This window comes from Chiloscyllium punctatum, chromosome 14 (assembly GCF_047496795.1).
Source record: "Chiloscyllium punctatum isolate Juve2018m chromosome 14, sChiPun1.3, whole genome shotgun sequence".
Taxonomy (NCBI): Eukaryota; Metazoa; Chordata; class Chondrichthyes; order Orectolobiformes; family Hemiscylliidae; genus Chiloscyllium; species Chiloscyllium punctatum.
The window spans coordinates 7,108,867-7,122,974 of NC_092752.1; the positions used below are offsets into that span (position 1 = coordinate 7,108,867).

General features: G+C 45.2%; 1 protein-coding gene across 4 annotated transcripts in view; it reads left to right on the forward strand.

Moving 5' to 3' along the window:
* Positions 1–14,108, forward strand: part of LOC140485579 (netrin receptor UNC5C-like) — a 419,631-nt gene that overhangs the window by 288,188 nt on the left and 117,335 nt on the right. For all 4 annotated transcript variants that reach the window (XM_072583830.1, XM_072583831.1, XM_072583832.1 and 1 more), the window contains exon 3: positions 9,158–9,301. In XM_072583830.1, the coding sequence (XP_072439931.1) occupies positions 9,158–9,301 (144 nt within the window). The remainder of the gene's footprint in view (positions 1–9,157; positions 9,302–14,108) is intronic.

The following is a 14,108-nucleotide window of genomic DNA, read 5'->3' on the forward strand; positions in this document are numbered from 1 at the left end:
TTTACATAATTCAATTTTTAGACTTTTCTACAGGGTAATGTGTTGAGAGTGAAGGAACAGAGAGGACCTAGGTCCTGAATAGGCAGTGCCAGCAGCTCCCAATCCCCTTTAGTTTTCACAGTGCAGGATTGTGAAAATGGCAGATTCAGAAGGAAGTGTAAATGACAGTGGCAGAATCTAGTTTGAGACCAGATACAGAAAGAGAAATAAATGGCAGTGTTATATAACCTTCCACAGCTGCTTTGGGAGGGGGATGTAAATTGCCAATAGCACTGTGCCAGTCATCTGCCCATCTCTTCCTTCCCCTTCTACAGCTAAAGATAATTGAATGAAGAACCTTGTCCCCAATGCTGATGAATTCGACCAGTACTGGGAGAGGCCAAGCATGGATTGGAGAGCCCACTCCTTCTCACCCCCACCCTCAGGTCTCCACGCCACCTCCTTTCCCCTGACTATCTGCTCCACCACACTCAACATTGCATCCTGCACCCCCACCCCAGCAACCCCACTCATCTGGCCCTGTGTTCCAACATTTATTAATTCTGACCTCCCCCCCCCCCCCCCCCCCCACCACACACACACACACACACACACACACACACATGGCATCAGGCATTAGGTGCAGTCCTAGCAGTGGCCACTGTCCCTGGTGGCTCTGCTGAGTCTGAAGAGCTGACAGCATTTGATTGGTTGGCTGCTGTCAGAGGAGGGACTTGCTGCCCAGACAGAGGTGAAAGCTCAACCTGAAAACATTTAAAAGCTGCTACACAGCAGAGGGGCTGTAGTGATAGTGTTCCTATCCCACAGCTGGGAAGTCACATCTCTGAGAAGTTTAATTAGAAAATACCTTCCTTACAGAGGTAGGCTCTTGTGACACATTGGTAATGCCCCGTCTTTGATCTAGGAGACCTGGATTCAAGTCCTACCTACTCTAGTGGAATATAATAACAGGCTGATTAAAATTACCTTAGAGCCTTTATAACAGGATGGGGACTGGGGACACAAATCCAGCCCAGAGTGAGGAAAAGGAAATATGGAGTTGAGATAGAAAAAGACCAAACGTCATAGCATTAACATACTGCAGTAGTGATGAGCTGTGACGCTCCACTTGGAAACATTGATTGGCAGCAAAAAATATTTAATACATTGTTAAAAAACAATAACAAATTGAAAATTGTTACCCATGCCACTTGCTAGCGAGGCGAAGGAGAGGAGTTGAACACGTAGCTACAGGGATGGTGCAGGAGGGAGGGATTTGGATACTTGGATAATTAAGGCTCATTCTGGGGTAGGTGGGACCTCTACAGATGGGATGGTCTACACCTGAACCAGAGGCGTGCCAATATCCTGGGGAGGGGGGGGGGGGGGGAGGGGGGGAGAGGGGGGGTTGGAGGGGAGGTGGGAGGGGTGGGGGGGGGTGGGAGGGCGGGAGGTGGGGTGCGGGTGTGGGGGAGATTTGCTCATACTCTTCATGTGGGTTTAAATTAATTCAGCGGGGGAGTTGGAACCTGAATTGTAGCTCTGGTGTACAGGAGGTTGAGAGTAATAAGGTCATAAATAAGGTTTCAAGGTTGCAAGAATGTACCGGCAGACAGGAAAGTGGTTTGAAGTGTGTCTACTTCAATGCGAGGAGCATCTGGAATAAGGTGGGTGAATTTGCAGAATGGGTTGGTACCTGGGACTTCAGTGTTGTGGCCTTTTCAGAGATATGGGTAAAGCAGGGACAGGAATGGTTGTTGCAGTTTCTGGGGTTTAGATGTTTCAGTAAGAACAGGGAAGATAGTAAAAGTGGAGGGGGTGGGGCATTGTTGATCAAGGACAGTATTATGGTGGCAGGAAAGAGGTTTGAGGACTCATCTACTGAGGTAGTATATGCTGAGATTAGAAGCAGCACAGGAGAGGTCACCCTGTTGGGAGTTTTCTATAGGCCTCCGAAAAGTTCCAGAGATGTAGAGAAAAGGATTGCAAAGATGATTCTGGATAGGAGTGAAAGTAACAGGGTAGTTGTTATGGGGGCTTTAACTTTCCAAAATTGATTGGAAATACTATAGTTTGAGTACTTTAAATGGGTCAGTTTTTGTCCAATGTGTGCAGGAGGGTCTCCTGACACAGTATGAAGACAGGCCAACAAGGGGCGAGGCCATATTGGATTTGGTACTGGGGAATGAAGCCAATCAGGTGTTTGATTTGGAGGTAGGTGAGCACTGTGGTGATAGTGACCATGATTCGGCTACGTTTACTTTAACGATGGAAAGGGATAGGTATATACCACAGGACAAGAGTTATAGGTTCCTGGTTACAGATGTTTCAGTAAGATTAGGGAGGGTGGTAAAAAAGGAGGGGGGGTGGCATTGCTAATTAGAAATGGTATAACGGCTGCAGAAAGGAAGTTTGAGGGGGATCTGCCTCTGGAGGTAGTATGGGCTGAAGTCAGAAATAGGAAAGGTGCAGTCACCTTGTTGGGGGTTTATTATAGGCCCCCCAATAGCAGCAGAGATGTGGAGAAACAGATTGGGAAACAGATTTTGGAAAGGTGCAGAAGCCACAGGGTCGTAGTCATGGGCGACTTCAACTTCCCAAATATTGATTGGAAGCTCTTTAGATCAAGTAGATTGGATGGGGCGGTGTTTGTGCAGTGTGTCCAGGAAGCTTTTCTAACACAGTATGTAGATTGTCCAACCAGAGGGGAGGCCATATTGGATTTGGTACTCGGTAATGAACCGGGACAAGTGGTGGGCTTGTTAGTGGGTGAACATTTTGGTGATGGTGACCACAATTCTGTGACTTTCACCTTGGTTATGGAGAGAGATAGGTGCGCACAACAAGGAAGATTTTACAATTGGGGGAAGGGAAATTACGATGCTGTAAGACAGGATTTGAGGAGCATAAGTTGGGAGCATAGGCTGTCAGGGAAGGATGTGGTGGAAATGTGGAACTTTTTCAAGGAGCAGATACGACGTGTCCTTGATATGTATGTACCGATCAGGCAGGAAAGAAACGGTCGTGTGAGGGAGCCTTGGTTGACGAGGGAGGTTGAATGTCTAGTAAAGAGGAAGAAGGAGGCTTACTTAAGGTTGAGGAAACAAGGTTCAGACAGAGCAGTGGAGGGATACAGGATAGCCAGAAGGGACCTGAAGAAAGGGATTAGGAGAGCTAAGAGAGGGCATGAAAAATCCTTGGCGGATAGGATCAAGGATAACCCCAAGGCATTCTATGCGTATGTGAGAAACCTGAGAATGACGAGAACGAGGGTAGGTCCGATCAAGGACAGTGGTGGGAGACTGTGTATTGAGTCGGAAGAGATAGGAGAGGTCTTGAACAAGTACTTCTCTTCAGTATTTACGAACGAGAGGGACCGTATTGTTGAAGAGGAGAGTGTAAAATGGACTGATAAGCTCGAAGAGATACCTGTTAGGAAGGAAGATGTGTTGGACATTTTGAACAACTTGAGGATAGACAAGTCCCCCGGGCCTGACGGGATATATCCTAGGATTATGTGGGAAGCAAGAGAGGAAATTGCAGTACCGTTGGCAATGATCTTCTCGTCTTCACTGGCAACGGGGGTGGTACCAGGGGACTGGAGAGTAGCGAATGTTGTGCCCCTGTTCAAAAAAGGGAATAGGGATAACCCCGGGAATTACAGGCCAGTTAGTCTTACTTCTGTGGTAGGCAAAGTAATGGAAAGGGTACTGAGGGATAGGATTTACGAGTATCTGGAAAGACACTGCTTGATTAGGGACAGCCAGCACGGATTTGTGAAGGGTAGGTCTTGCCTTACAAGTCTTATTGAATTCTTCGAGGAGGTGACCAAGCATGTGGATGAGGGTAGAGCAGTGGATGTAGTGTACATGGATTTTAGTAAGGCATTTGATAAGGTTCCCCATGGTAGGCTTATGCGGAAAGTCAGGAGGCATGGGATAGAAGGAAATTTGGCCAATTGGATAGAAAACTGGCTAACCGTCGAAGTCAGAGAGTGGTGGTAGATGGTAAATATTCAGCATGGAGTCCAGTTACAAGTGGAGTTCCGCAGGGATCAGTTCTGGGTCCTCTGCTGTTTGTAATTTTTATTAATGACTTAGATGAGGGAGTCGAAGGGTGGGTCAGTAAATTTGCAGATGATACGAAGATAGGTGGTGTTGTGGACAGTGAGGAGGGCTGTTGTCGGCTGCAGAGGGACTTAGATATGATGCAGAGCTGGGCTGAGGAGTGGCAGATGGAGTTCAACCCTGCCAAGTGTGAGGTTGTCCATTTTGGAAGAACAAATAAGAATGCGGAATACAGGGTTAATGGTAGGGTTCTTAGTCAGGTGGAGGAACAGAGGGATCTTGGGGTCTATGTACATAGATCTTTGAAGGTTGCCACTCAGGTGGATAGAGTTTGTAAGAAGGCCTATGGAATATTATCATTCATTAGCAGAGGGATTGAATTCAAGTGTCGTGAAGTGATGTTGCAGCTGTACAGGACTTTGGTTAGGCCACAGTTGGAGTACTGTGTGCAGTTCTGGTCACCTCACTTTAGGAAAGATGTGGAAGCTTTGGAGAGGGTGCAAAGAAGATTTACCAGGATGTTGCCTGGAATGGAGAGTAGGTCGTACGAGGATAGGTTGAGAGTTCTCGGCCTTTTCTCGTTGGAATGGCGAAGGATGAGGGGTGACTTGATAGAGGTTTATAAGATGATCAGAGGAATAGATAGAGTAGACAGTCAGAAACTTTTTCCCCGGGTACAACAGAGTGTTACAAGGGGACATAAATTTAAGGTGAAGGGTGGAAGGTATAGGGGAGATGTCAGGGGTGGGTTCTTTACCCAGAGAGTGGTGGGGGCATGGAATGCGCTGCCCGTGGGAGTGGTAGAGTCAGAATCATTGGCGACCTTTAAGCGGCATTTGGATAGGTACATGGATGGGTGCTTAATCTAGGATAGAAGTTCGGCACAACATCGTGGGCCGAAGGGCCTGTTCTGTGCTGGATTGTTCTATGTTCTATGTTCTATAGCTGGGGGAAAGGCATTTACGATACGATTAGGCAAGATTTAGAATGCATAGGATGGGGAAGGAAACGGCAGGGGATGGGCACAATTGAAATGAGGAGCTTGTTCAAGGAACAGCTACTGCCTGTCCTTAATATGTATGTACCTGTCAGACAGTGAGGAAGTTGTCAAGCGAGGGAGCCGTGATTTCCTAAAGAAGTTGAATCTCTTGTCAAGCAGAAGAAGGAGGCTTATGTAAAGATGAGATGTGAAGGCTCAGTTAGGGAGCTTGAGAGTTTCAAGTTCACCAGGAAGAACCTAAAGAAAGAGCCAAGAAGAGCCAGGAGGGGATACAAGAAGTCTTTTGCAGGTACGATCAAGGAAAACCCTAAAGCTTTCTGTGGGTATGTGAGGAAAAGAAGAATGACTGGAGTAAGATTAGGGCCAGTCAAGGACAGGAGTTGGAAGTTCTGTATGGAGGCTGAGGAGATAGGAGAAGCGCTAAATGAATATTTTTCGTCAGTATTCATACTGTAAAAAGACAATGTTGATGAGGAGAATACTGAGATACAGGCTATTAGACTAGATGCGATTGAGGTTCACAAGGAGGAGGTGTTAGCAATTCTGGAAAGTGTGAAAATGAATAACTCCCCGGGACTGGGTGGGATTTATCCTAGGATTCTCTGGGATGCCAGGGAGGAGATTACAGAGCCATTGGCTTTGATCTTTATGCAGTCATTGTCTACAGAAGAGGATAGTGGATGTTGCCCCCTTGTTCAAGAAGGGGAGTAGAGACAACTCTGGTATTTATAGACCAGTGAGCCTTACCTCGGTTTTGGATAAAGTGTTGGAAAGGATTATAAGAAGTAGGATTTAGAATCATCCAGAAAGAAATAATTTGGTTAGGGATAGTCAACATGGTTTTGTGAAGGGTAGGTCATGTCTCACAAACCTGATTGAGTTCTTTGAGAAGATGACCAAACAGATGGATGAGGGTAAAGTGCTTGATGTTGTGTATATGGGTTTCAATAAAGTGTTTGATAAGGTTCCCCACGGTAGGCTATTGAAGAAAATATGGAGGTATGGGATTGAGGATAATTTAGCGGTTTGAATCAGAAATTGGCTAGCTGAAAGAAGACAGAGGGTATAGGTTGATGGGAAATCTTCATCCTGGAGTTCAGTTATTACTGGTGAACGGCAAGGATCTGTTTTGGGTCCACTGCTGTTTGTCATTTTTACAAATGACCTGGATGAGTATGTAGAAGGATGGGTTAGTAAATTTGCAGACTTCACTAAGGTCGGTACAGTTGTGGTAATGCTGAAGGATGTTACAGGTTACAGAGAGACAAAAATAAGCTGCAGAGCTGGGATGAGAGGTGGCAAATGGAGCTTAATGCGGAAAACTATGAGGTGATTCACTTTGAAAGGAGCAACAGGAATACAGAGTACTGGGCTAATGGTAAGATTCTTGGTAGTGTAGATGAGCAGAGAGATCTCAGTGTCCATGTGCGTAGATCCCTGGAAGTTGCCACCCAGGTTGATGGGATTCTTAAGAAGGCATATGGTGTGTTAGCTTATATTGGTAGAGGGATTGAGTTTTGGAGCCATGAGGTCAAGCTGCAGCTGTACAAAATCCTGGTGCGGCTGCACTTGGAGTACTGCGTACAGTCTGGTCACCATTTTATAGCAAGGATGTGGTAGCATTGGAAAGGGTGCAGAGGAGATTTACCAGATGTTGTCCAGTATGGAGGGAAGGTTTTATGAGGAAAGGCAAGGGACTTGAGGCTGTTTTCATTGGAGAGTAGGTCGAGAGGTAACTTAATAGAGACATACAAGATGATAAGAGGATTAGATAGGGTGGACAGTGAGAACCTTTTCCCTTGGATGGTGATGGCTAGCATACGGGGACATACCTTTAAATTGAGGGGTGATCGATATTGGACAGATATCAGAGGTAGTTTCTTTACTGAGAGAGTATTAAGAGCATGGAACACCCTGCCTGCAGATGTAGTACACTTGCCAACTTTAAAGGCATTTAAATGGTAATTGGATAAACATATAGATGATAATGGAATAGTGTAGATTAGATGGACTTCAGATTGGTTTCACAGATTGGTGCACCATTGAAGGGCCGAAGGGCCTGTACTGTGCATTAATGTTCTATGTTCTATGTTCTATCACTTTGTAGCAAGTACAGTTCACATCTCCCTCACAAATACAGCAACTGTTTAATGCATTTCAAGAGTCAAGACTCACCTCTGATGGCAGTGCCAAGTTCATTATCCTACGTGTGACAAACCCTGGCGTAAATGATTTTAAAAATTATGTGAACTGAATCAGGATGTTGGGCTAGGAGGAGGCCATTCGGGCCCCTGAATCTGTTACACCATTCAATGATGTTGTGGCTGATCTGCATCTTAACTCGGCCATCTACCTTTACATTTCCCCCTCACCCTCACCCATTCTCCCTCACACCCCCTACAGATGTTAAACTTGTAACAGAGAGGGAAGTTTTCAAATTCAATAAATCCTGTAAATTGTGATCAAACATGAAGAAAAAACAATAAAGTCTTTTGGAGTGTTGGAAATCCCAACTGGTTCGCCTGTATCCTCCCAGGAGCGGAACCTGGCTCAGCTGTGACTCCAGTCCTACCCGGTGTGGAGATCACAGTGAGCTCTGAAATAGCATTCCCGCTAACACCAAGATAAGGGCACTGTCATCTCATGGACTTTAGGGACTCACTGGCATGAACAGTGGTGTGGTGATGAATCAATCAATCATAGAATGCCTATAGTGTGGAAACAGGCCCTTCAGCCTAGCAAGTCCACACCGACCCTCTGAACGGTAACCCATCCGATCCAGACACCCTATTGCTCTACACTTACCCCAACTAGTGCAACTAACCTGGACACATCCCTGGACACTATGGGCAATTTAGCATGGCCAATTCACCTAAGCTGCACATCTTTGGTTTGTGGAAGGAAACCCACACAGACATGGGAGAATGTGTAAACTCTACACAAACAGTCACCCGAGTCTGGAATCGAACCCAGGTCCCTGGCGCTGCGAGGCAGCAGTGCTAACCACTGAGCCACCGTGCCACCCCCATGATGGTTGACCATTGCTGGGAAAATACTCAGGGATATGGGATAATGCAGGAAGATGGGACAGCCATTGTCTTGTTGAAGTGCAGAGCAGCTTCAAAGGCCTGATTGATCCTCAAATATTTTTCATTCTTTATTTTCTCACGGGATGGGGCTATCACAGGCATGACCAGCATTTGTTGCCCATCCCTAATTGCCCTTGAACTGAGTGCAAAGGACTGTTATGAGTCTACCACATTGTTGTGCTTCTGGTGTCACAGACAAATCAGACTGGGTAAAGGTTTCCTCCCTGAAAGAGAGTAGTGGACCGGATGGATTTTTACAGCAGTTGCTGAGATTAGGTTTGTTACACAGATTTATGAATTGAAAGACTACCAGCTATGAGGGTGGGATTAGAACCAGGGCAGAACATTAGTCTGGGTTTTGAATTGCTCATCCAGTAATAATCCTATTATACAATCACTGAATTGAACAAGGCCATTCAACCCATCTCACCTGTACTGGCTCTTAAAGGGAGCATTATTCTCTAGTGCCAATCTCCTGCCTTTTCCCCATACCCTCGTCAACTATTTCCATCCAAAACCCTCATTTGTGCATGCATTTGTTTTCACACTGATCTGCCAACGAGCATCCCATTTCAGTCCCACCCTATCCTGATAACCCTGCATTTCCCATGCCTAATCCACAATTCTCTGGACACTATCAGCAATTTAGCACGGCCAATCCACCTAACCTTTAGATTGTTGGAGGAAACCCAAGCATTCACCTGAGGCTGGAATTGAACCCGTGTCCCTGGAGCTGTGAAGCAGAAGTGCTAACCATTGAGCCACCACTTTTGCTCCTATGTCCTACATTCTTTTGACAACTTATGGAATGTTGGGGGCGGGGGCTGTGTCTGTTTTCGGATTGAGGTCACCTCTCAGTTTATCCCTGAAAATCGCCATGTGGATGATTAACTTGCCTACGGTGGTATTCTGTGTTTCTCACCACGGGGGCACGTTCCTTATACTGTGATACCATTCGCATGTGACTGTGTGGTAAGCAGCACAGGGGACTAATGACCTGAATGAATTCTTGTGCCTGGCAGGCCTCATTGTCAGAGAGGTGAGCATCGAGATATCCCGGCAACAGGTAGAAGAACTCTTTGGACCAGAGGACTACTGGTGCCAGTGTGTTGCCTGGAGTTCCGCAGGAACAACCAAGAGTCACAAATCCTACGTCCGGATTGCTTGTGAGTATTGGAAACAGCCAACAAGAGAGATTGCTGATGTTGACATTGCTGCACCATTTTAGCTAGTGGTTTAACAATAATGAATAACTAGAATTACTGATGTGGTCGGAAATAAACCTGGCCGTTTTATCATCTGACCTTCCAACTCTAAGCACAATCTTGTGAAATAATCTTGCCCTCCTTCCAATATTGTTAAAAAATGTTCAATGAAAATATTCAAAGAAAATGCAAAAAAACAAGCCCACTTTATTTAAATCTCCTTGCGGTTTTCCTCCTGAATCTTGCTTGATTGATCTTAAGTTCCTGGAGATTCCAGTGCAACCTGGAGAATTGGCGACCTTAACAATAAATCCAAGATTGCAACTGAGCTGCCCCTGTAATTGTGAGTATGGCATAAATGAGGCTGTCTCAGAAGTGATTTATTTTGTGTTTGCCTAAATATTCTATCGGCACAAGGTTTCAGTCATGTGCAATTCAATCTGCTTTCACCCTTCATTTTGAGTCAATGGCTTGCATTTATGTAGCGCCTTCTGCTGTGTAAAATGTCCCACTGTAATTTGCAGGATGGTCACAGGACAACATTTGGTTATGAGCCATACAAGGATAGCAAGCTGACTGAAAGCCTGGTCAAAATGTCAGTTTTAAGGGAAGAGTCCAGCGAGGTAGAGACATTTGTTGGGGGGGTGGGGTGGGGTCTGTTGGTTGGAGGTTAGGGGGCTTGTTGAGGGCAAACTCCTGACTTCAGGGTCCCAGGCCGCTGAACGCAAGGCAACTATTTGAGGATGTTGAAGAAGCTGCACATGGAATGAATATTTCAGAGGGCTATGGTTAAGCAGAGGATGTGGAATTGAGAGAACATGAAAGAATTTGCAATTAAGAGTAAAAATTGTAGGATTAGGGCATTATCAGGTGTGATTCCATTATACATCATTAACATACTCTGAGTTAAAATCTAGGTTTTCAATGAACAGAGAGTTGTCAGAGTTAAGATACAGGTTTTTTAATGAATTGGTTGGGTTGTCTTGTGACACAGTGGTAGTAACACTACCCCTAGGCAAGTAGGTGCAGGTTCAAGTCCCACTTGTTCCTGACATGTGTAATAACCTATTTAAATAGGCTGATCAGAAAAATAGGTTAAATGAACTGACTAGAACCTATCTCACAGGGTCAAGGACAGCGCTTCATGTAAATTTTCCCAAATTATTCCTTAATCACACATCAACATGCTCCTGCTCAGAACAAGGACATGTTCATGGAGCTCCCCTTAAGGCATTCCCATGTATCCTCATTTAAAACTGAGGGAATTATGACATCCACCATTGATGTGACTGTTAAAGTTTTCTTAATTGATTTCTTTTGATTGCCTATTGACTGGAAGCTTTGGGGTTGCAAGGAAAAGGCAGTCATTGCTTTGTGTTACCAGATGATGACCCAGTAGAGCTGTGAAAATCATATCTCAGACATTTTGTTGCATACTCAACAATGCTGCTTAAAACATTGAGACAATTCACCGCAACTCAATTAATCTGGACTCCAATTGGATAGGCCAGTGTTGAGAGTCTCCCACAACACATTGAGTGGCCACTGTCCCTCTTGTATTTTTTTATTCTTGTATGGGACATTGGCAGCATTGGCATTTATTGCTCCTCCCTAGTTGTCCTTGAGATGTCTTAGTGGGCCTATAAAAGATCCAACCACATTGCTCTGGATCTGGATTCACACATCAGCCTGATCAAGGAAGGACAGAGTGTTCCTTCCCTAAAGAACACTCCTGAACCTGTTGGGTTTGACAACAATTGACATCATTGGATTAGTTTTTCATTTTAGATTATGTTCTCTTTATTGAATTCAAATTTCACCATCTCTCATGGAGCGATTTAAACCCATGTCCCCACGTGTTATTCTGGTGCTCTGGATTACTCACCCAGTCGCGTTGACACGACACCACTGCCTCCTCCACAAGGGATTACTTGCCTGTGGGCAGCTGAAAGTCTCAATCTCTAACGAGAACATGTTTCCAGGAAGAGCTGCTTCTTGTTTATTTCTCGATGGGATGTGGGCAAGACCAGAATTTATTGCCCATCCTGAATTACCCAGAGGGCAGTTGAAAGTCAACCACATTGCAGGGGTCTGGATCACATGTAGGCCAAACCAGGTAAGGATGGCAGTTTCCTTCACTAAAGGAGATTAGGAACCAGATGGGATTTTACAACAATTGACAATGGTCACATGGCCTCCATTAGGTTAGCTTTTTATTCAAGATTTTTATGGAATACAAATGTCACTATCTGCTGTGGTGGGATATGACTCCATGTTCATAGAGAATTACTCTGGGGTTCTGGATTGCAATGACTCCTTCTAACTAACAAAGGAGTCAAAGGTTGAGGCCAAAACATTGAAGATTTTCAAGAAAGATGTAGATACAGTTCCTCGGACTAAAGGGATCAAAGAGTATGGGGGAGAGAAAGGAACAGATTTAGGGTGGCACGGTGGCTCAGTGGTTAGCACTGCTGCCTCACAGTGCCAGGGAACCAGGTTTGATTCCAGCCTCGGGTAGAGTCTGTGTGGAGTTTGCACATTCCCTTCATGTCTGCGTGGGTTTCCTCCAGGTGCTCCGGTTTCCTCCCACTGTCCAAAGATGTGCAGGTTTGGTGAATTGGCCATGCTAAATTGCCCAAGGTGTTCAGGGATGTGTAGGTTAGAGGTTAGGTGCATTAGTCAGGGGTAAATATGGGGTAGGGGGAATGGATGTGTTTGGGATACTCTTTGGAGGGTCGGTGTGGACTTGTTGGGCCTAATGGCCTGTTTCAACACTGTGGGGATTCTACAAACAGTTGGGGATTCTACAAACAGTTGGATGATTAGCCATGATCATAGTAAATGGCAGAGCAGGCTTGATGGACTGAATGGCCTACTGCTACTCCTATTTCTGTGTTTCAGTGATTCTCCTGTGTGTTTGATTTGTATTCATGTTTATGTGGATAAGCATCTTCCTCCCAGATTGTCAGTGCTTTAGTTCTGCTTTCAAGCCACCCCTCACCAGGTCATTCGGACATCCCACAGGATAACCTGAGCTATCTAAAAGCAGCAATCCCTTCATCTCAACCAGGCTGTTGCTGTTACCAGTTTAAAAGGCAGTAGTGTGCCAGGGTGAAAGGGCATTTCATTACAATTCTCAGTTATACTTGAAGGAAAAGATTTGCTCACACTCAGCTAATTAATAATGCTCTCATTATATTAAAGAACCCACATGCCAAAAATGCAATCAGTTAATACATGAACCCTGCATCAATGATCTGTATGATTGGAAAAGTTCCTTTGTAACAATACACTGAGACCTTCGTTAAAACTGAGCTCCCAGCTGGGCTGTCCTTTGGTCATCCAATTTTAAAAATTAAATTAGTTTACAAAGCTGCTTGAAATCAATCCTGTGGCAATGAAATATTAACCTTTAATTGGAATAGAAGGTATGAACAACCATTTCCCATCATACTACAGTGTTACGGTTCCATCTCAATGTTTGTGTTGCTTCATTCCAAAACAAGTAAGAACAGGGTGTGGTCCTTTTTGCTCTAGATTAGAAGGGTCATGACTTTAATGGAGGTCTTGAAAATTATGAACAGGATTAGTTCGGGTAGATATGAAGAACTGCTTCCAATAGTGAGACGATCTAAAACTTGAGACAATAAGGTCATTACTAATAAAGCCAATTAGAAATTCAGGAGAAATCTTTGACCTGGGGAAACAATGTGAGAGGTGAGCAATGCAGGATATATTTAAGGTGAAACTAAAAGAGTACATGAGAAAGATGATTTTACCACATTCAGATGAACAATGGCCATATACTCGAAGACCTCTGCATGGTGCCCTAGCCACAGTCACAACCTTTTGGACATGGGAGAGAGATCTGGCGATGGTGGACCTTGGCACTGGCACATTACTCAGTGATGGTTATGGCCTCTGGCAACAAACTGCTTGGAAGTCTATCAGAAGAGGCAAGCAGTGCAGGGAGCACAGTTGGCCAAGAAGGCGGCTTAGAGAAACCAGAGGCCAGACAAGACACATCTTCTCAGCACACTGTTGTCCTCTGCAGCAGAGACTCCCATGACCAAGCAAGGACCTTGAGCCGGGTGAGAGTCAGAACAGAGTTGCCCCCCCCAACATGGCACAAACCATTTGAGATGGGAGGCTGCCGCTGCTACATGAAGGAGTTTGATCTAGAAAGTGAATGGTGATGAGGAGATGAAGAAGTGGGGGAGAGTCCCATGTAGTCCAGTTGGGCCCGAATGGCCAGTTTCTATGTCTCGTGATATTATCACTTGACTATTAACCCAGGAACCCAGGCAACCTTCTGGGGGCGTGGGCTCAAATTCCACCATGGCAGTTGGTGAAATTTGAATTCAATAAGTTCCCTTTAGGGCAGAGAACTGCCATGCTTACCTGGTCTGGTGTACATGTGACTCCAGACCCACAGCAATGTGGGTGACTCTTAACTGCCCTCTGGACAATTAGGGATGGGCAATAAATGCTGGTCTATCCAGCAACACCCACATCCCATGAATACATAATAAAAGTATTTGCTGCATTGACCATTTTTAAAGAAACTTTAATGAAAGTGAAAACGCAGCCAAGCTACAAGTGTGGGAGAGGGTCTGATGGCTGGTCCTGTGATAGGGTAGACCTCACCCACCCAAGGCCACCAGGGGAGGGGTCTCAGGCCTGCTACTGACTACCTGCCTTCACTTACTTGATCTGGCACTCCTCTCCCACTCACAATTCCAATCTAATCAAGAAACTAGAAATCGAC